The 23,283-nt window shown below is 38.6% G+C and overlaps 1 protein-coding gene across 1 annotated transcript; it reads right to left on the bottom strand.

Moving 5' to 3' along the window:
- Positions 1 to 5,093: 5,093 nt before the first annotated feature.
- Positions 5,094 to 22,943, bottom strand: LOC135222024 (tetraspanin-18-like). The gene is made up of 5 exons (XM_064260150.1): positions 22,732 to 22,943; positions 15,004 to 15,204; positions 12,649 to 12,831; positions 8,454 to 8,624; positions 5,094 to 6,013 (listed from the first exon to the last, which is right to left on the bottom strand). The coding sequence occupies exons 1-5, from the start codon at positions 22,786 to 22,788 to the stop codon at positions 5,834 to 5,836; spliced, it is 792 nt and encodes a 263-aa protein (XP_064116220.1). The 5' UTR covers positions 22,789 to 22,943; the 3' UTR covers positions 5,094 to 5,833.
- Between the last annotated feature and the right edge of the window lie 340 nt (positions 22,944 to 23,283).

Below are 23,283 nucleotides of genomic sequence, written 5' to 3'. Positions count from 1 at the left end.
CTATTGCGACCCCAGTATCAATGGCTCAGTATTTTACGACTTGGAGAATATATATGCTAGGTCTAACCTTTTGGCTCTAAAGCAACATAAGCCTTGCTTTCTGGTATCCAGATGCATACAGGAAGTCAGTAGATCATCATTCTGTCCTTTTAGACCAGGCAGCTAATCTTAAGGGTGAGTTTATACAAGTCTTCACCGCACGCTGCATACGTAAGACTCGTCGCCAACTCCTCCCAAATTCTTGTTAGCCCCGCCTACTGGATTGCTCATTAGGGTGAGTTAATAGTGTGGTGTGAGTCTTGATGAGCAGTCCAGTAGGCAGGGCTAACAAGAATTTGGGAGGCGTTGGTGATGAGTCTTACGTATGCAGTGTGCGGTGAAGCCTAGTGTAAACTTACCCTTAAGATTAGCTGGCTGCAGAGAACTGATGGTGTTTTCTGTGCGCATAGGCTTGACAGTTTGCTGCTTCAAATGGTAGCGTTCAGGAGCATTCTTTGTTTACTTTGAAAGTGAGATATTGTACAACGATAGTGTAGCCTTTGCCACAATTACTTCTACTGTCATATGGAATAAAGTGACTGTTAACCTCAACAATTATGTATCTTAGTTGGTGAGGTCTGAGATTGAGATGTCTTCACTTGCTTCCACTTAGGAGTTCATTTTACACCTACAATCCCTTATTTAATGCCATCATTTGACAGTATTTGGTGGCAATTTCTACTCTGGGGTTTCTTAGAGTGGAACTTTATTACATATCAGCTGGTGTTACCTGAAAGCCAAGTTTCATTCTTCAAGGTTTCTGTATCTGTGGTAGCTCCCATTGGCTCTAGTTCTCTGGTTCCATCCACCATTGCTGAAGATTTCCCGAGTTGTCATCTTCCCAAAGTTGTATTGCTATAAGGAACTTTTTACTGGGTCAGCAGATACATCGTGGAGAGGCGTCGTGACTTTTCACACACCAAGAGCTGCTTTATTGCCTTCACTGTAAGGTACTGGAGCAGTCTTGTTGACATTGTCACGGGAACTGTTCTACAGAATTTCAATAGAGGCTGGAACGTTACCTTACTGTCTTTCTTGTTTGCCTTAATCTAGTAGACATTTTCCCTTCCAATCTGATATTTGAGCGCTTCAGTGGCGTGGTTGGTATGGTCTTGGCCTGCCACCTCGGTGGCCGCGAGTTCGATTCTCGAGCAATTCATTGAAGTGTGAGAGATGTGTATTTCTGGTGATAGAAGTTCACTCTCGATGTGGTTCGGAAGTCACGTAAAGCCGTTGGTTCCGTTGCTGAATAACCAATGGTTCCATGTAACGTCAAAACACCAAACAAACAAACCAATCTGATACTTGATCAGATATGGATCTATTTATTTTCACTTTAATGATAATTTTCACCTGCGTTTTACTTTAATTCTGCTCTCTTGGATCTGTCTTTCTCATGTATCACTGTTCTACTGTATCTTTCTGACAGTGTAAGGGATAGTTTTAGCTTGCTCAGTAGCTGTGTGTGCACAGTAAAAACCACTACTATTACCTCTTCTCCTATTGATAAAATAATTGGTCCACTGCAGCTTTTGACAAAGCTGATATTTCATCTACCTGAAACCTCATAAAATGGTCCATTCTACACTTTTAGCCTGAAGTTTGTACCGTTAGTTTTCTTCTGCAGTGCTGTGGAACATTTGTTCCCAGACCTAATAACTCCAGTAAATGCTCTTCATCTAGAGGTTCGTCCAAAGGAGGGCTCCATGGTTTTCGTATCGAACACCCCCCCTTTTGTTAATATAGTTTTATCTGTATGTATCGCGCATATTTTATTTACAAACGTCAGTTATACATCGTGATTGATATGTTATGTGAGTGGTAGATACGCCTGTTTAGTCCTAAGGACGTTAGTCTCACTTTATCACATCCCTGTTGGTCAGTCGACCTGATGGTAACTCTCGACCTCCTAGCGCCTCTAGCCTGATTGGTATGGTCTTGACCTGCCACCTCGGTGGCCGCGAGTTCGATTCTCGGTCACTCCATTGAGGTGTGAGAGATATTTCTGGTGATAAAAGTTCACTCTCGACGTGGTTCGGAAGTCACGGAAAGCCGTTGGTCCCGTTGCTGAATAACCATTGGTTCCATGCAACGTCAAAACACCATACAAAGCAAAAAAACATCCTGGCTGAAAAATGATAAGCATTTAAGCTTATCCAAAATCAAGATAATTGTGATGAAGGATACAAGGGTATTATTATCATTATTATTATTATTATTATTATTGCACGCAAGGTCGTATACAATCGGTGGGCGCGACCTTGCCTGCTATAAATACTTGTAAAAAGTATTTTATTATTATTATTATTATTATTATTATTATTATTATTATTATTATTATATTATATTATTATTATTATTATTATTATTTAGTTGATGAAACCTATTCATATGGAAGACTCCCACCGAAGGGGCCCACTGACTTGAAATATGAGCTTCTAAAGAATATAATGGTGCTCATTAGGATGGAGTAAGAGGAAGCAAAGGGAAATACAGAAAGAAGAGATCCTAATAAAACAATTCTTTCATCCAGAATGTAAAAGAGTTTATTGTCTTTGGAGTCTTTGGGATATAAGCCCGAGAAAAGGGACCACCAGCACACTTGTATCATGACAGACTATTCTCAGAGGGCAAGGGAACCAGTTCCTTTACAGGCGAGTCAGTTGCGTTGCCAGTTGAATTATTAGATCAAGAACTTACAATTCCTGATGTAGATGGATGTGGATTTCGTCGTGAGTGGGAAGGCATTTTCCTTCAAGGCATTCAGCGTTCTGTACATGTGACACAATGCCACTGAAACTTGCAGAATATTGCTCATTTTTGAAAATACAAAGCGGCTGAAAAGCAGAGGTTTCTGGACAATGATTCTCAGAGAAATCATGTCAGAAAAAGCTGGACAGTGTTTGGGAACACTAACGAGAATCATTAAGCTGGTCCTAATACCTTACTCTTAGTCAGCTCTTTGGCATTACCTACCTATGCAGAATCAGGTCTTTCGCTGCAAAAATGAAAAAAATAACCCTAGATAGGAATCCCTGCGCCAAATGACATGGCTCCCTAACTCATCTTCATCCACTCTTGGTGAGTACTCGTATATCCAAATGGCACAACGTTTCCTGATATGATAGTATATGGCGGAAAAATGTTTTTACAGAAAAGCCCATTGTACCCCCATGCAAATAACACAAATACAATGTTTTGAGGGTGTAACAGCCTTATTTTGATCTTGTATATGTATACTGAAACATGAATTACATGTCCACGACACTAGTGTGGTTTGCAAGAACGTCAAACTGATAATGAGGAGATTTGAGTAGCAAGTAACTGTATTCATATTCATTGGAATATATCATGACAGCTGACAACTCATGTTTTTGCTGCTGAACTGGGAATGATAAAACATATCCGGTTTTATTTATTCGAGTACCAATGTTTTATGTGAGACTCTATAAGATCCTAGTTTATATATTAGAATAATATTTTGCTCAATAAAATTTTTTTTATTCCAGTACCTGTATTGGTTAAATGGTATTAATTTCAGTTTTTTATATGTCAAAGGTAAATTCTGTTTAGTCTGATTGTCATAAATATATGTCATATTTGTTCAAAAAGACATTTTTTTTTACTTTTGTATGCTTTTGGTATAATTAAGCATATTTGTAGCTATATATTTTTAAATTTTTTCCTACAATGATTCCATATGGATACAGGGTTTACGATAAGGTTTCCTATCTTGGGTTAATGTTAAATAAGAGTGTGATGTAATAAGTCACAAAATCTGGAGACATGCATAAATCAATCTGTGATTTAACGTATGGTTATTGTCGTGGGGGGGGGGGGGGGGGGGGGGGGGGGGGGGGGGGGGGGGGGAGGGGACATGCATAAATCTCTTGTGATTTAAACGTATGGTTCAATTAGTCTTTTTTGGGGGGGTTGGGGGGGGGGGGGGGGAAGGGGAACATTGGCCTAGTGAGAATTAAACTACTTGTTATTCTTGTAGTCTAAGCGTCTCCTCCGAGGGTTAGTACTAAGTACGGTTGAAGCTAAATTCAAATTCAAAAAGTTTATTGATACACATCAAATGGAGCGTAGCAGCATGCTGTTACACCTTAGCTAAATGGGACCAGGGTGACCAGATTTTGAAAATTGAAGTAAGGGGCACCTAAATTGGAGCGGTAGTTGGACACAATATATATAATATATATATATATATATATATATATATATATATATATATATATATATATATATATATATATATATATCTATATATGCCATACCTTTTCTGAGTCTGTAGAATTTTTTGCTGGAATAATGATCTTATTCCCAACGCTGCTGCAGCTAAGGCTGCTTGTTTATTTGATTTGTGCTGCTGTTGATCCATGCTGTAGCACATCCCTCAGTCCACCGTGTGTAATGCTAAAATTCTTCGAGCATATTTTGCAGTATGCACCGCTTTTGTTGTTGTTTTGGGGGACGAGCCATTGCTTGAAATCACTGTAATTTTGCCACTCTGGTTCTAAAAGTACATATTTTCTCATCACTTTTTTGTTGGTATTTGTTTAAAAAATCAAATACCAAGACAGATTTGTTCGTCTCGGCCCAACTACACTGTTGCCATTTTGGGATTTTTGGGCGGCCGCCTTTACCCTTATGTATTTGCAAAATTCACTTGTATATTGTATTTTTTTTTTTTTTTGTTTTTTTTCAAATATAGAAAATACGGGACAAAAGGCGTCCCGGGGAGGGTCGATACGGGACACGGGACAAATGTCATAAATATGGGACAATCCCGTCAAATTCTGGTCACCCTGAATGGGACGCCGTTTTTAGTACTAGTCCCTCGGGATCAAAGATATTGTTTATTGATATGATTTGTCGACTAAACGAAATAGAAATGGGTGTATGTAATACTTCGATCCCCGAAGGGATAGTACTAAACATGGCGTTCCGTTGAGCTTCCGCCATGATAAGTACTAGTACTAAGTATCTATTTAGGTACCTCAAGCCTCAGTGGGATTTCGTACAAGGTATATATTTATATAAAGACGACGTGCTTTCAGTACGTTTATTAGCAATAACTGCAGCTAACAAAGGAAAAAAAAACAAAAAAACTGAGAAACAACACAATCCATCACACGTACACTCCATTCACACTCGCACTACAAACCTAAATGTAACATATTCGCCTTCTGTGGCGTCTTCCAGTTTCACGCCCTTTCGTATCTAATTAGGGAATTACCTATTTACAAGTCTGGAGGACAATTTGCAGGTAGTACACTCTACCGAATGACGCAGCGTCGTTTCATGCATACAGTCAGACAGATGGCCCATGACGCCATGGGTTGTAAGTTTTAACTCGAATTCAAACAGTGTAGTACTAACTCCGGAAAGAAGCATTTCCGAGGTATAAATATCCTTAAGCAACAGGTGATTGCGTTGCGCAATCGTCTATAATGCTATTTACAACACGTGAATAAAAAAAAAAAAAAAGAAAAAAAAAAAAAAGATTTACAGATCTCAAAACTGGTATATACCAAAGTCTGTCTCTCACAACCGCTACAGTTCAGTCCTCCATTGTTTGATTTATTTCATGCACTGGCGGCAGCCACTCGGTTCTTTTAAGCTCAAAGGAGGGCCCATCTCCAAACACCTTTTTTTTCTTTTTTTTTTTTTTATTGAGTGCCTGAACACCACAAGGACCTTCTTTAGCCTGGAAGGTGCACTTTTTCCAGAATCCAGAGTATGAGCATCGCTCGAGACTCTTGGCATTTGATGACGAAAAGCAGTCGGTCTACCGGTACAGCTTCAGTTCCATCATGTTGGAGTCGTAGTCGGCGTAACGCTTCCTGCAGGCGAAGAGCTTCAGGGTGAAGACCAGGAACTCGATCAACACGTAGCCTGCCAAGATGCCCAGGGTGTCGTAGCGGTAGATGTATCGGAAGATTGGCCCGTAGAGCTTGTCTCCGCAACCCTGGGGATAAAATAAAATGAATAAATAAATAAAAGCATACCAACTGTAAACAAAATGTGAAAAAATATGTTGTCTGCATAAAATGCAGACCAGATTTTCCATGACTATCTGCATTGTGTCTGTTAGTACTACTGAACACATAACCTGGGACCGCATAATTATGCATAGGCCTATGATAAAACTCCGAATAATAATTACGTAATATATTTCAAGAAAAAATCTGACTATATTAAAGTGAGGAATAATTAGAATATAGGATTTAGGCCAAAGGTCAAAGCGCTGTGACCTATGAGGTCATTCAGCGCTGAAAGGAAATGAAGGATGTTTGAAAGGTGTGGTAGGAGGAGAACCTCAAAGCAGCTGCACTGTTGAGGAAAGTAAGATGGACATGAAAGGAACGAAAGGGGTTGCCTAAGGAAGGCATGCTGCAAAAGAACCTTAGGTAATGAATGCCTAAAGTGCACCGCGCGAGGTGCACTGGTGGCACTAACCCCCTTCAGGGAAAATAAATTACCAAAGGCTGAGAGTGAGACTACCTGAGACTAACTAAGTAGCCTCGAATCCTGGGCACGCACGAAAGGGCGGGCGTCAATGCTATAGACGTTTTCGAATCGTGTTCGACATTAAATCTAACAATGACAGGCCTTGACGTGGAAGTACGTAACAATACACAATCGTACATTTAAGAAAGCACGTCAACTTTTCTCTAGCTGCATCTCTTGAACGAGTTCTCGAAGGGACTATATAGAGCCCTAGAACCACAACTTTTGCCCTTTCGTAATCTCATCTCCTGTCAAGAGACTGACGGACCTCCTGCGAAGAGTGATGATGTGACACGCTTGGAGAAAGTTCAGAGCATAAGGACAAATGACTATAAATAGTTTCTTGTCACCAAAACTGGCGTCGATGGTCCTAGAGGGCTGCAAATTGGTAAGATGATCATCCACCCTCCAATCGTCAAGCACACCAAATTACAGCCCTCTAATATCAGTGTTTTTTTTTTTTTTTTTTTTTTTCACGCAAGGATAAAGTTAGCCGTAATCGTACATCTGGCAACGCTATGGGACATGCCACAACCGGGCCATGGCTGAAAGCTTCATGGGCTTAGGCTCGTACAGTATTATGCTCTGTACGGGAAACTCGATTGCGCCGAAGAAACTTCGACACAGTTGTCACTTGCTTTCCTTTAACATCGTCGAATGGCGTCTCACGTCTCACAGCTGTGCTTGAATTGTAAGTAATCTCCCGAGTGACTAACCACATCCCCTTCCGAGGAAGGCTCCGGATGACGTCAGTACGGCGTCTTTATCCTCCTGCTCGACTGTTTGTCCTACCTTTGAAGCTATTGCGCCATTTCCTTTCTTGAAATTATATAGTTAATATATTCAGAAGCCCATAAGATATCACAGAATTCCCACAGCACCCTACTACATCACTTTCAATTCATGACGAAAATGTTCATGTGTAGTACTATTTGAAAATATTACTATTATTTGTATTATTCAGGAGCCAATGGCTTGAAATTCTTGTAGCTTCCAAAGAATATTAAGGTGCTCATTAGGAAGAAGTAACAGGAGGTAAAGGGAAATGCAGAGAGAAGAGATATACCTCTTCTTAAAAAAGAAAAAAAATAAGTTTATAAATAACTAAATAGATGAAAAAGTATCAAAATGCATTTGTATTGTGTTAATGGGAACCAACTTCCTTGTCTCTGATTGTCTGTTTGTCTTCGATTTTTTTTCCCGACAAGATCTTATAAAAAAACTCAAGATTTTCAAGTGCTCTTGAACTTCTGAAGAAGTTCCAACTGCACGACATCCTCTGAAGAGAGGTTGTTCCACAGTTCAGTCGTGTGAGGAATGAAGGATCTCTGGAACTGAAAGTTCGACAGCAAGACACATTTATTCCATACTGGCGCTGCTGTTCATCGAATCTGGTTGCTCTCTCTCTCGGCAGATAAAGGGGATCAGGGATCAATGTGAAAGATTTATATTGAAAGGTGTTACCAAGTTACGAAGTAGAGGTAGTGTTGCCTAACAGTTATTCTAGAATAAATTGGCAACGATCCCGGACTACTGTGAAGTACACTTTCGTGGTCTAGAACTGACAGCAAATGAAATTGACGTGAATTAGAAACTGTATTGGTTACACCATTAAGGTCTAAAGATCTCGTGGGTCATGATCTTGATGAAATTTAGTTTTTTTACTTATATGTTTACGGTCATCCCATCGGCCTAGTACTAAAACACGCCACAGAGGCGGATACATGGATAACCAGCTAGTTAAACCATAGACATATCTATGGTCAAAACCCTATAGGGTCACTATATAGAAAAGATTAAGGTGTCTTTTATTCCCTGCGACTTTTTTATTTATTTTTTTTTTAACCTGGATTTCGGTCTAGAACTAGACCGTGAGTCTACCCAGCAGAACAACTCACCGATCGGTAAATGGTCCCGTCCGGAACGACGTTATCCTTGATTGTCCTGGAACTGTCGCAGGCCAGGTCGGTGATACAGCAGGACCTGGGTACTTGGTAGGAGTCGCCGGTGATGTTGTTGAAAGTGGCGGTGGACCAGTCCGAAGGCGCCTCTGAGCCACAGCAACGGTACTGCAAAAATGATTATCATTATTAATTAATTATTCAGAAGATGAAGAACCCTATTCATAATGGAACAAGCCCACCACCACAGGGGCCACTGACTTGTAATTCAAAGCTTCCAAAGAATATTATGATGTTCACTCGACAGAAGTAACAGAAGGCGATGGGAAATACGGGAATAAAATGTCAGTTATTAGGTAAACAGATAAATTAACAAATAAATGAATAGATCAATAAAATTGTAAGTTATAAAAATACAAGGAGAATTGTATTGTGCACAAAACGAGAGAAACAACATTTTTGATTGAAGTACAAAGGTTCTTAGAAAAAAAAAAAGAAAGCTAAATTTTCGTTATACAGGACTAAATTGTTGACATGTGCACCAAATGTGTATATGCGTACACACACACACACACACACACAACACACACACACACACACACATATATATATATATCATATATATATATATATATATATATGTATATATATATACATATATATATACATATATATATATATATATATATATATATATATATATATATATATATAAACTCTCGTGGAAGCCATATGACTTTCCATAGGCCTATTGTACACTCGTCTAGCGGCCTATGATAACTCCAGGTAGCTAAAGCTGAAAGGACGAGGTATAATAATAAAAAAAAATGAGATTTTACAGGAGAGAGAGAGAGAGAGAGAGAGAGTATTTTAGTACTTGTAGCGTTGAGTAAAGGAACAAGACGCCACTATGAAAATCTATGGACCCTAATTGCTAACCTCGAATTATCAGAGAGGGTGTAAAGGAATAATGCCAGAGTTCCGACATCGCTGCTCTTCGGATGCTTAAGCACAGAGAAAGGAGAATGATCAACTCACATAAAATAAAATAAAATAAAAAGGCTTAACGAACGTCGACTGCAACAGCGTAACGAGTGCCCAGTACCAATCATTCTCTGGCACGATCCCTACCCCCGCCGGACTTTGGTCCAGAATTAATGCTTCGGGAGTTTTGATAACGACGGGAGATGTCGGGGAATAAGAAGTCCTCCACATTAACCAGGCTCGTCTGGATTGTCCGCTGTTCTCTCTCGACCGTGAGGTGTATTGTTATACTTCGCCATATATGCACACAGGCTGCTCCAAGACATGACAGACAGCGCGATGCTTTATTCAATGCGCACCAGGCCATAAAATAACCACTTGCGCTTTGGTAATTGGTTGGCTGGTTTCGGTGCATATTTTTTGCTTCTGCATTTATGGGACGTTTATTTTTTGTTAAAGTACCTATATGATCTCTCATTACCTAAATCACACACACACACACACACATATACGACCTACACACACACACACACACAACACAACCACACACACACACACACATATATACGAGCTACATATATATATATATATATATATATATATATATATATATATATATATATATATATATATATATTATATATATATATATATATATATATATTATATATATATATATATATATATATATATATTTATTTCTTCGGGTCCAACAACACCTGATCAGCTCAATATGTCTGTCCAGTGAAACTTTTTGTAGCATGGTACAGTAAGTTCCAAAACTGAAGCGACAATTTTCAGAGGATTTCGTTCGAAATTCACTAACTGGCAACTACAACTCTTAGCTGAAAAATTAATTCTTTTTCTACAGTGAAAGCTCTATCAAGCAAAATAAAGCAAACATATGATGCACAAATATCAAATCTATGATATTTATAACAATCATAAGAAGAAATTACTGTAATAGTTATTATTTTAAAATATTGTAATTACTTCAAACTATAGAAACGAAACAATTTGAAATTCTCGTTCAACACAGGATTACCAACGTTACCAATGTATATTTCGAGCAATGTGGAAACAGACATTTAATATCATGCATGGTGTATTAGCTATCAATTATTTTAGCGAAGATGCATAAAACCATGCAAGTATCAATAGAATGTAAAAGGAAAATCTCCACGATATTAAACATAATCAATCATGAATGCACCTAGATTCAATAGAGAAGTTGGGTGTGGTTGGTAGTTCTGATTTTATCTTCTAGGTCCGAGCATAAAACACCATCTTCGAGAAAGGCTCTAACTGCTGCTGCTACCTTCAGGTGACTAGGCCTAGTTCCGGGCATAGCAAGGCTTACAATGCAGGGTCACTGACTGTTATTTAGGGAAAAGTAGAACCATTAGGACCGACACCAGGCCCTGTCCTTGCACCTAGGAAACAGACTCGCTAAATAAAAAATAAGAAAGACGGTCGCAAGTAACCAGAACACCCTAAAATCACCTGGTTAAGTAGGGAGACAATAGACCCCAACAACCCCGCCTCACCCTCTACCTCTACCTATACCCACAAACCTAACTCCACCTTTTTCACTTCAACCTTTTATCTCAAATCTTCTAATCATCCCAATCATGAAATTTAATACTGAATGTGCGTAAGTGGGCGTATCATCAGGGAGTGATATCACCCAAATTCATATTTCCACTGACAACCAGTAATCAGTTCGATCCAGTCAAGCATTATTGTATAACATAAACTTATAACTTTTTTGCGGATATATATATATATATATATATATATACATATATATATATGTATATATATATATATATATATATATATATATATATATATATATATATAATATATATACAGAAGCACCCGAGCATGACCAATAGGCCTAGTGCTCGTTTCTTAAAACAGGCCTCTGGTTATTCCTGACTAGATAAAAAGGTCCTGAGAGAGAGAGAGAGAGAGAGAGAGCATAACAGGAGATACTCGTTATTAAAATAATGCTCGCCAAGCATATTCACACTCCGGATCGCATGGACAAAAATAGTCTCATTTATGCACTGAAAAAAAGGGTGGAAACCTACGAAAAATAATTGTTTTGATGCGACCTTGAACGCAATTCCACAAGCAAAGATTTGCACAATTGAGGAATTAGATGAAAATTTATTAACTAACAAACTGGAAAATATTTAATTTCCTTGATTCTTGAATAGGCCTAACCATGTAGCCAATGCTAAACGCGCATATAACTTGGATTTTCTTTTAGTTTTTTTTTTTTTTTTTTTTATTTTTTTTTTTTTTTTTTTTACACCAACTTGTGTCTTATTTATGTTTCATTTAATCAGATACTAAACTTCTTTGTGCTTTATCAAAAGAAATAATAATAACTTTCAATATAACGCTATAAAAGTAGAAAGTTAATTTGCAAATCATATTAGGCCAATGCTTATGCACTCGGTTCCTGCTGCCACTCATTGGTGAACACTTGATATCACACATTGAGAGCCACAGATGTTTCTAGTTTTTTTTCAATAAACAATTATTGAGCAAACATTGATCATTCACTGGGGAAATACTTTCTGTGCTTCTACAGTTAATCACTGTGATACGTATTGTTAGATAAAGAGGATGACAATCATTGGAGTAAAATATACTAACTGGCAACTCCACGAGTTTCTAAAGAAATACGATCAATTCTGAAATTTGTCGCTTCACTTCTGGAACTTACTGTACTAGCCAAGTTGAAACCAAAGCCATATTCTCTTAAGTCTATCTGAGAGAGAGAGAGAGAGAGAGAGAGAGAGAGAGAGAGAGAGAGAGAGAGATACTCATAGTTAGAGAGGTAGTGAGCCTAACGAAAGGTGGCATCGTCTCCCTCCAGGCAACTAAAATGACTCATCAGGCGGCCGCTTCTTGCTATGAGAACCGCGCTTGGGACTAGTCCCAAAGTCAAATTGCTTCTGCCGAGTCACACTGCAAGTCAGGCGTCGCTGGCAAAGTCAGCAAAGTGACGTATAGGTTTTACATGAAATATGAATGATAATCCTACCATTAGCAAATTCCAAAAATAAATAAATAATTAAATAAATGAAGATTGATAATACGTTTCATCTCCGCTTGAAAGAAACCCAACAAGAATTGCTTCGTAAGATTTTCCAGCCGTTTTTTATTATTATTATTACAGATATATATATACCTGCGCCTGGAGGCTGTCGAAGGCGGCGTCAGAAGCCGTCGCGTTCGCCGTGGCTGCGTAGCCGCTATGGACGTAATGTGTCAGGGACTTGGTGGACTCGGCCGTGAAGTCATCCTTGAAATACCACACACAGACACCGGCGGCGATCTGGATACCGAACAGGAGCAGCACCGGGACGAAGAACTGCGGAAAGAAAGGGAATGAGTTATTAGACCAAAAATACAAACCGTGTTTATTTATGGTTTTCTTAGGAAAATTAAGAAAAGGAATGAGTTTCAGACCAAAATACAAACCGTGTTTATTTATGGTTTTCTTAGGATGATAAAGAAAGGGAATGGTTTCATATTTTACAATACCTGGGCCCTTACGTACTATATCGGTAATAAATGGTATAAATATATCATGAATATTTGTCAGGATTAAAGTGTACACACACAACACACACACACACACACACACATATATATATATATATATAATATATATGTATAATATATATATATATTATATATATAGTATTATATATATATATATATATATATATATATATATATATATATATAGAGAGAGAGAGAGAGAGAGAGAGAGAGAGAGAAGAGAGAGAGAGAGAGAGAGAGTCATAAGTAATAAATATATAATATTTTTCAAACGAATACCTTGGTAAAAACAAAGAAAAAAATGAAATCAGTCATAAATGAATGGAACAAAGTAGTTGCAGATTTATTGAATATTCACATTTTTTTTTTTTTTAGCATATGATACTTATAGTATGTAGTACTTTGAGGACGTGCAGCTGATTCTTTTTATTATAGTGCATGCTAAGAAAATGTGCAGATGATTCTTATAGTACTAAGAAAATATGCAGCTGAATTTAAAATGCTAGGAAAATGTGCAGCTGAATGTTACAGAACTGAGAAAATGTGCAGCTGAATGTTACAGAACTGAGAAAATGTGCAGCTGATTCTTATAGTACTGCGAAAATGTGCAGCTGAATTTAGAGTGCTAAGAAAATGTGCAGCTGAATGTTATGGAACTAAGAAAATGTGCAGCTGAATTTAGAGTGCTAAGAAAATGTTCAGCTGAATTTAGAGTGCTAAGAAAATGTGCAGCTGAATTTAGAGTGCGAAGAAAATGTGCAGCTGAATTTAGAGTGCTAAGAAAATGTGCAGCTGAATTTAGAGTGCGAAGAAAATGTGCAGCTGAATTTAGAGTGCGAAGAAAATGTGCAGCTGAATGTTATGGAACTAAGAAAATGTGCAGCTGAATGTTATGGAACTAAGAAAATGTGCAGCTGAATTTAGAGTGCTAAGAAAATGTGCAGCTGAATTTAGAGTGCTAAGAAAATATGCAGCTGAATTTAGAGTGCTAAGAAACTGTGCAGCTGAATGTTATGGAACTAAGAAAATGTGCAGCTGATTCTTATAGTACTAAGAAAATGTGCAGCTGATTCTTATAGTACTAAGAAAATGTGCAGCTGATTCTTATAGTACTAAGAAAATGTGCAGCTGTATGATAAGTGCCAAGAAAATGTGCAACTGAATCTTATTAGCACTTAAGGGAACGCGCAGCTGATATTTGTAGTGCCATAAGAAAAGCTCTGTAATGGAGGAAAATAGACCTTAATATTTCCATCACTTTTATAACAAGGCGTGATCCGACCTGCAGCTTACTTGCAAACATTATACTCCTAACTTTTAAACGTAAATTAAAACGTGCTAGAATCTATGGCCATAAAGCGAGTTGTTTCACCAACGAAAATTACAATAAATAAGACAATTTATTTCTTATGTTTTCATTTTGATGAATAAATCATACATTTCTTTTTTATACTTCCATAAATCATAAATATCCCATTATGAAATCCATAGACCTTTCCTTTCCCCACAACAACAACAAAAGCAACAACAAAGTAGTCTGTAGGCTTACTCCCCGAGTAAGCGAAAGGGCTTCCATTTCGGAACGTGAAGCAACAACGCCGACGGGTATGACCGGTAGAACCCGCTGTCGAAAAAGGCGACGCCGTTGGAAGTGGCTCTTGATTTCCGTCACACACACACACACACTCACACTATATTTATGTGTATACACCTAACTGGATATCTACGTAAAGATTAATACAAAAGTATACACACACACACACGATTCAGCTAATACACCTAAATACAAAGAGAGAGAGAGAGAGAGAGAGAGAGAGAGAGAGAGAGAGAGAGAGAGAGAGAGAGAAATGAAATTGCTTCCTTGACGTGAAACCGCGAGATCGGTTACGAAGGTTTGATCTTTCGGAAGTAGCTGAACGCGCCCTTCCCCCCACCTCTCTCTCTCTCTCTCTTTTTCTCTATTAAACGAAAACCTCACCTTCCTGGAGACTTCGCAGCAACCGACGAAGCTGAGGGAGACCTTCAGCGCCCCCAGGATGAGGATCGAGTAGAGGACGTAGTGGAAGCACTCGATCTCCGCCAGGACGGGGCCCACGTTGAAACCGTAGAGGTAGGTCCATAATTCGGCCCCGTCCAGGTAGAGCCACACAGAGGTTCCCACCAGCGCTAGGCCGATGAGCTGGAAGGTGAGACAAGACGCAAAGGGGTTAATTTATAATAATAATAAAAAAAGAATTTTAATATTAGCAATATTTAAAAACCACAATTAAAAATCTTGTTTTCTCTATGGAGGTCTTTGCTTTATCACTGTAATCTAAAAATTCCATCAAGGAACATTCAAAAAAATGGGAGACAAGTCTAGAGCATTAATTAATTTATTAAAATTACAACTAATTATTTTTCTTCACTGCTTAACATACACGTTATTAATGTTTGACATTTTTATTCTAATAAATAATTAACTAAATAAATCTTAGATATCCCATCCTAAAATTCCTGTATCTTAAACCCAACGTGAAACACTCTGATCAGACCTTTTTTTAAGGCTTTCCTACCAACCGCCCCCCGCTAAAACAACAACAAAAACAAAGCAGTTTGTAGGCTTACTCCCCGAGTAAGAACAAAAAATTATCTCAAAGTCTGAGGTCTTTGTTGTTGCAGCGCCAACCTAGTACTAGTAGACTCAGTCAAGCAATCACAAAATTACGGAGTAAAAAGTTAATAAATAACATAACAACGTATCCGATCTCACGCTCACAAAAATCAATATATTTCTCTAAATGTTCATTTGACGACCATAACATCAATAATAATAATATAATAATAATAATAAAAATAAAAGTTTCCTGTATCCTAGCAGTACAAAGTAGTATGGCGTCCCTAGTTCCTAAGCGCTCACTCCACAATCACAGTTGCGGCCACACTACACTGTTTTTGAGGTGCAACGCTTTATTCCATTAATTGTTTACTTTACTCATTATTTAGTTTAACTTTACTTTATGTTACGTCAAAATGTTTATTTTAATTCATGTCTATCGTCTCTTTTCTACAACAATATTAAACCCGAAAAAATGTTTCTAAATTGGATAAATCTACTTTGGCGGCGCTGCTCGCCTCTCCTTCTTCTTCTTCAGTATCCCGGGAACCACGAAAACTGAATTGGTCTTTTTTTATTTATTTATTTTTGTTTTAAAAACGTGCTGTGATTTCTCACCGTTCATTATCTACAACTAATATGCCCTCGAACTCGTTGGGAAAGACGCCATATCATTTAATTAAACCTTATTCCAAGCACACCTTCCTTCGGAATCTTATTATAAGAATAATGTCACAACGGCAAAGTCATCGATTGATCGTGCCGAAGGAAAAACAACCTGCAAGAATGGTACCAACGAGGACGAGAATCTTCTCCAAGCAAACGCTAGACCTATGCCTAATGATTTGGCGGGTATTTTTTATTTATTTATTTATTTATTTTCATAATTTTGTTCTTTTAAGAGCGATTTATTCCGAATTCCTAAATCAGAATGACCTCCTTATTCGGGAAAAGTCTCTCTAGGTATCATTCCAAAGCGTTAGAATAGCAGAAGAGCTTTGTTAGAATTTTGTAGTTCAAGGTGCTGAACATGTAGCCTATGCAGGACCAAGTGTTCCCATATGGGGGCGAAGGGTCACGACGTTCGATTAGGAGTGAGATCTCCACATTAAGTCAACGACTGTCTATGGTGACAGCCGGTGATTTTAAAAGTGATAAAAAAAAGGTATTTTGTTAAACTTTTTTTGTTTTCGAAAAGGCCACAGTTCTTCCTCAGTGAACTACAAACAATAGACTCATATCCTATAAGACAAACTCCGATGTGAAGATAAAACGTTAGAAGGAAATATGACGTAAACGTCAGATACAGACTCGGAGAGAGAGAGAGAGAGAGAGAGAGAGAGAGAGAGAGAGGTGAAAAAATAGCGTGCAGAACGCAACCCCTTGCGTTCAGAGGGTTGACTAAAGTAGGCCACGGCAGATACAATGGCTGGTTGGGTCTGAAGAACTCTCTCTTTTTCCATAACCTCTTGGCCTCTTCCCTCTCTCCTTTCTTTCCACTGCCCAATTATGACACTGTAGTATCTTTTTCTCCACCCTCCCCCCTCCAACCCAACCCCGTCTTCCCAAAGACCGAGCTATATCCATTCGTTTTTTTTTAAAGCCTTTGCTTCCGACGTGTTATAGGTCTAATCGAAATCGATTAGAGGCGTACAAGATCTTTTATCTGGCCAAGCGATTGGCGTCAACTATAGTCCGACAATTCCACTCTTTTCGTTGACTCTCTTTCAGGTGTAGTGTGTGATGTTACTTTATCCTTCGTTTGGATGAAGTTTTCTTTCATTACGTCGTTAGACGCGAGTGGAGGAACTCGGGGAGCTCTCCATTTCCCGCGTATACTACAACTCGATTTCCCTTTCGTTCGCTTCCTTTCACAGACATCAGCTCGAAAACCTTCGCCGCCAGAGTGCACACTTACTCCAGCCCTGCTCATCTTGTGTTTAAATACTTGCCCAATGTCATATGTCTCATCGCAACAAATAGCGTTGGTCTGTTTTATGGCATGTCGGACGCGTATATCTTAGAAATTAAATGGACGTATAATATGCTGAGCTCTCCTATTGATAAACGGTTAACGAACATTACCTATTTTTTTCGACGACGTCGAGGTTTTGTTAATTGATAATCATTTGTATGGCTAAATGTTCCGTTTTTAATATAGATTTTATGACATATTTGGAGAAAGTTGGAGTATACTGCGTTTCCAATCATAGCTGTTGATTGCACGTACGTACGTGTATGTAACGTAGTAGTTATGGGAGAACAACTAACTGGTTTACTGTCAAAGTGGTCTCTCGAGACAAGGGTGTATTATGTTTCCTGGTCTGTTACATTTAAGGGCAAACTGACTCGACGAATCAGTGAGGAGATCAACGCTAGGTAATAAAAGAAGACGTGAATGGATTGTAGAATGACTGGTAATTTAGAATTATGCAGTGATAATGATTGGGGATGACCATTGGAAACCCCAGAGAGCTTATATTATATTATATTCGGCAGTTAAAGCATAACCCCTTTTGTTGATCTAGAGCCATAACACACACACAAATATATATATATATATATATATATATATATATATATATATATATATATATATATATATATATATATGTATGTGTGTGTGTGTGTACATACGTACAAGAATAAGTCACATACACCATGAAATCCTTTGTATTCAGAAATATTCAAGCCACAAACATCGTTTAATATGCAAATATATTATTAACCAGTATTTGTGGACACACACATATATATATATATATATGTGTGTGTAATTGTATTTGTAATAACTCTTTTGACACACTTGCTCTAGCCCCTAGCCTACATAGCCCAAAATCCGAATCGAAGACTTATGGAGCAAATGTGACGTTCTTAGCAGGGTTCGAACCTGCATCCGGAGTAAAGAACGAGGTTTTCCTTTGTAGTAACGCCGCACCCATGATAAAGTTTCGCTGTTACCCGATGATGCCGTCATTTAGGAGTTCAGAAGTGTAATGCCTTGAGTAGCATTATTATAAGCTTGTTGCTGCTTCGTGCTCGGTACCTATACATGCTTTTATATTCATGCTATATTTGTTTCTATTGAATCTCCCTCTCTCTCTCTCTCATATGCACACTCGCGCATATAGTATATACCACATACACACGTAAATATATATATATATATATATATATATATATATATATATATATATATATATATATTGTGTGTGTATAAAACGTCTTGTGCTTGATTCCTTTGTCTACTATGGGATTACACAAGATAAAAATTTACAAGAAATTCTACTAATTAGCCACTTATTTTGAAGATCAAGAATGCTCTTGTATCAAAAAAAAAAAAAAATTGTGCCGAATTTTATCGTAAGATAAATATGCTGAACCAAGACGGCAGTTTTTAAAAAAATTCAGATGTATATATAGCAATGCTATGAAGTATAGAGGATTAACTCTTCTGCAATTTGGGAATGTTGATGGTTTTGAGAGAGAGAGAGAGAGAGAGAGAGAGAGAGAGAGAGAGAGAGAGAGAGAGAGAGAGAGCGGAAACGAACTAAAAGGCCATAACAGCTCAAACCTTAAGAGATAAAAATATGAAAAGCATTCAATAATCATGTCAAATGAGACTGACCTTTAAAACTGAACCAAAATTCAATCTACGGAACCAGACCGCATAATATAATTCCTCGCTGAGGTCAGTTATAGCAAGGTCTATAGATCTATAGACCTTGAGTTATAGGTGCCATAAATCTACTGGTAACGTCGTCAGCAAAAGTGATGTGTATATATATATATATATATATATACATATATATATATATATATATATATATATATATATATATATATATATATATATATATATATACACATTTATATGAGTATAGAATTTATGCATGAACTCCCACTTCCTCAAGGAATATGACATTTCTTTAGCTTGGTAGTCGCCCATCCACTTACTGACCAGAGCCAGTCATAGATTGCGTTGATCGATGACGACGCGTACAGCGAAATTGATCATAATTATTGACAGCGGTTATAATGACCGCCATTATCGTCACGCGTTGTTTGTTAAATTTCAGATTTCAGAAAAGTTTTTTAAATCCGTGAATGATGCGAATTCGCCAAGAGGAATATTACAGAAAATGAAGATGCATATCACATTCACGTATGCACACAACAGAAAGCACCAAGATAAGTGAATATTCATAGACATAAATCTCAGGTTATAGCGTTGGACTCGATTTTACACGAGTCAGTCCCTATATTCACTTCCAAGTGTCCGCTGTTGGAAACAATCGTCAAATCTTGCAGTCGAGTCCAACATCTTTGTGTGTCTATTGTTGCATCGCACTCGGAATGTCCGGCTGCTGTCCCGGTATACAATAACAATTTTGAGGAGGAGTGAAGGATATTCGTTATTGTTTTCGGAGGAAATGCTGTAGATCCGGGATAGGTATTATTATATATACTATGATAATATATATTCTATATTATATAATATATGTATAATATATATATATATACTATAATATATATATATATAATATATAAATATATATATATACTATACCATATAGATAATATAGTCCGTGGTACACTGGGCATTCTTTTGAGGTCTTGGGGCCAGATTTTCCGTCTCCTTGCTTTTATAGCGACTCGTATCCTCTGGAATAGTCCTTTTAAGGGATCTTATTAATCATCTCTCAACGCTGAGTTTTGAAAGGAAATAAAAAGTTGAGATAGGAGCGGTTAACGTCCTTCGACTCCTAAGAAAAACGAAAATTAATGTTATTGGTGCTTTTTCTGTGTTGTGAAGACCTTTTTGGATAGTAAGACACGACAAAATATCGCCTCCTTCTTCGTATGACAAATTGACAAAAAAGATGGACGCTGGATAATACTGTGAACTTCAGAAAGAGATGTACATACGTACGGCGTATCTCCTCTTCTCATATTCTCTCGTTTCGTGACCTGACAACTGAAGTCTATTGATACCTGATAACAGAAGATAGCGCCTCAGTGGCGTGATCGGTACGGTCTTGGCCTGCCACCTCGGTGGCCGTGAGTTCGATTCGCGAGCATTTCACTGATGGGTGAGAGATGTTTATTTCTGGTGATATATAATTTCACTCTCGACGTGGTTCGGAAGTCACGTCAAGCCGTTGGTGAATAACCACTGGTTCCATGCAACGTCAAAACTCCATGCAAACAAACAACTAATTACTCTCAAGTTGTAGGTTATGTTCCTTTACATAATATTAATAGCGGAAGGATAATTGTATGGGACAGGTATCATACTAAAGGTAATTCTTACGTAGTATGCATTTGTGATTGGCTAGTTCACATAAGCTTTTTATGGCAACCAAGGCTGCAATGACGACACAGACATGAATACCGCTCATTACGCCACAATAAAAAAACAAAAAAAACCCGAATCTAATAATTTACCTGAATAAGAATCTGGAGGGTCTCGCGTCTATTGTTACAAAACAATTATAAATACATAAAAAATTACAATGCGTGAAGAACGGGCATAGACAAAAGCTACAGCAACAAGTGAGACACAATACATTAAATATACTTCCCCCCCTCCTCTCTATCTCTCTCTCACCCCAACACCCCACCCACCTCTCAAATCCAGTCACCGCCACAAAACCCATTGTTTTGAGTTCTCTCTCTCTCTCTCTCTCTCTCTCTCTCTCTCTCTCTCTCTTTCTCGTACTTTTACGCTCCTTGGCACGGCCGTCTCGTGACGTCACCGTCGTACTCACATGACAGCGTGATTCATATAATAAGTGGTGATGACATGTAATTTAAAAAATTGATTTATTTATTGTATTATTTTTCCCTGGAGACGATCATTCAAGTGTTTTGCTTTCTCGGCGAAAGAAGGAGTATGATTGTAAATTGAAATGATAAAGTTGCAAGAGATCTCAATAAAAAGTTTAAAATACGAATCAAGTCTCGTCATACTGATGGGTGTCGATCGCTCTAGGAGTGTCAATGCATGAAAGGTATATGTCACAGGCATATAATTATTGTGCTCGTGCTATAAGCATATTAACATAACAGGTTTTCCTGTCCATTATCTCACTTTATCAGGTAAAATTCTACGGAAGCCTAAAAAAAACCCATCGTATGTCCAAGCAACATCTTCCATTAGCCCACTTTAGCCACTGAGAAAGTATCAGCAGAGAATAAAAAAGTATTTGGAAGAAGTCGCTCGGTTTAAAATTGGATCCCGACTTCTCTGTGATAACTGCCCCGGAATGATACGCTATACTACCTGGTACACCTATACATGTCGCCCCTGCCCCCCACACCCAAACGCCTGGCTGCAACCCTATACTATCACTATCTCATTCACTGTCTGTTAAAGTTTAAGGGGCAGGTTTGAAAACAAACAAATAAATAAACACATTCTCTCTCTCTCTCTCTCTCTCTCTCTCTCTCTCTCTCTCTCTCTCTCTCTGTGTCCTTAGGTATAATAGCTGAATATGTATAAGTATATATATGTATGTATATGTTTGTATGTGTGTGTACGTGTATTAAGAGTACATCTACAAAAATAACGGTTACTTCATCACCTCGGTAGACAGTAACTTTGCGTTCCGACATGCAATAAGCAAACAAGCTGCGGAATCATATTTGCACAATGCGAAAAACTGACGTCATTCGTTATCCACGACGAAAACCTTCCCATCGTCTGACAATAACAGCATCAAATCCTCCTCATTCAACCAAGGTAAATATGCCTTGCATTCAACCAACCATCTCGGACGCGGCGGGCCTGCCTTTCCTTTTGCATAACAACGAAGCAAATAATCTACTTGGTACGAGGCGGCTGTCGGTCTCAGATGCGTTTTCGTCTCTTAGGTCATCGCCAGGACCCTGTATAGTGCTTTTTTGCGAATCGGGGAACATGGTTCCTTGGAAGGAGGGCGGCGGTGCTACTACGCAAAGGCGCGCTATGCGAAGGGGAGGGAAGGTGTACGAACATTGACAACAACGTGATGATCCTCAAGTGCTCTTCCTACACCTGGTCCTACCTGTTTCCCCAGACTGTGAACACGGCCGAAACGCCCAACGAAACGCCGTGATTCCACTCACCATGTTGACGAGGATGACGAAGGAGAGCAATCCTCGGAAACACGCAGTGCAACTCATCTTGCAAAGCGTCGAAAACTGTCGGGAAAAAAAGAAATCCACAAGGCGCTGGAGACGGAGAGGCAACCACACGCGCACAAGCTTTGACTCAACTGTGAGGCGGGATTCGGCGGACGGCCCCCACGAAACCCTCCGGGCAAGACCAGGTTGACTCCGTGGCCTGGAGTTGCCACGAGGCCTTTTCGGTCTTGGAATATACGAATTCACATATCCGTCACTCGCGCATATTTCCCCGACCTTGTTTGCTGCTGCTGCGGTCGCAGTGACGGTCAACCCATTCCCCGATGACCGGTCACGACCTCGGTCGAGAAGGCAGTTGGCGAGGACACAGCTGCTAGTATAAGTTGTGTGTAAATCACCTTCCCCAGACAAACCTGCACCTGCAATAACCTGTTGCGTAGGGCAATGTTGTTTTTCGGAGGCAGTGGGAATATATTGTATTTAAACAATGCGGAGGATTCCGTGGTGATGGAGAATGAATCGGGAAACGGAGTA

The sequence above is a fragment of the Macrobrachium nipponense genome, chromosome 3 (genome assembly GCF_015104395.2).
Source record: "Macrobrachium nipponense isolate FS-2020 chromosome 3, ASM1510439v2, whole genome shotgun sequence".
Taxonomy (NCBI): domain Eukaryota; kingdom Metazoa; phylum Arthropoda; class Malacostraca; order Decapoda; family Palaemonidae; genus Macrobrachium; species Macrobrachium nipponense.
Note: the sequence above shows the minus strand (reverse complement) of the source record. Positions and strands in the feature narration are given on the sequence as shown.

Excerpts from the sequence above, each read along its gene's own strand:
- LOC135222024 (XM_064260150.1), bottom strand. The coding sequence starts at position 22,788 with ATGAGTTGCACTGCGTGTTTCCGAGGATTGCTCTCCTTCGTCATCCTC. Across the intron at positions 12,832-15,003 it reads GCTGCGAAGTCTCCAGGAAG|TTCTTCGTCCCGGTGCTGCT; the intron begins GTGAGGTTTTCG and ends TTCTTTCCGCAG. Across the intron at positions 8,625-12,648 it reads TCGACAGCCTCCAGGCGCAG|TACCGTTGCTGTGGCTCAGA; the intron begins GTATATATATAT and ends TCATTTTTGCAG.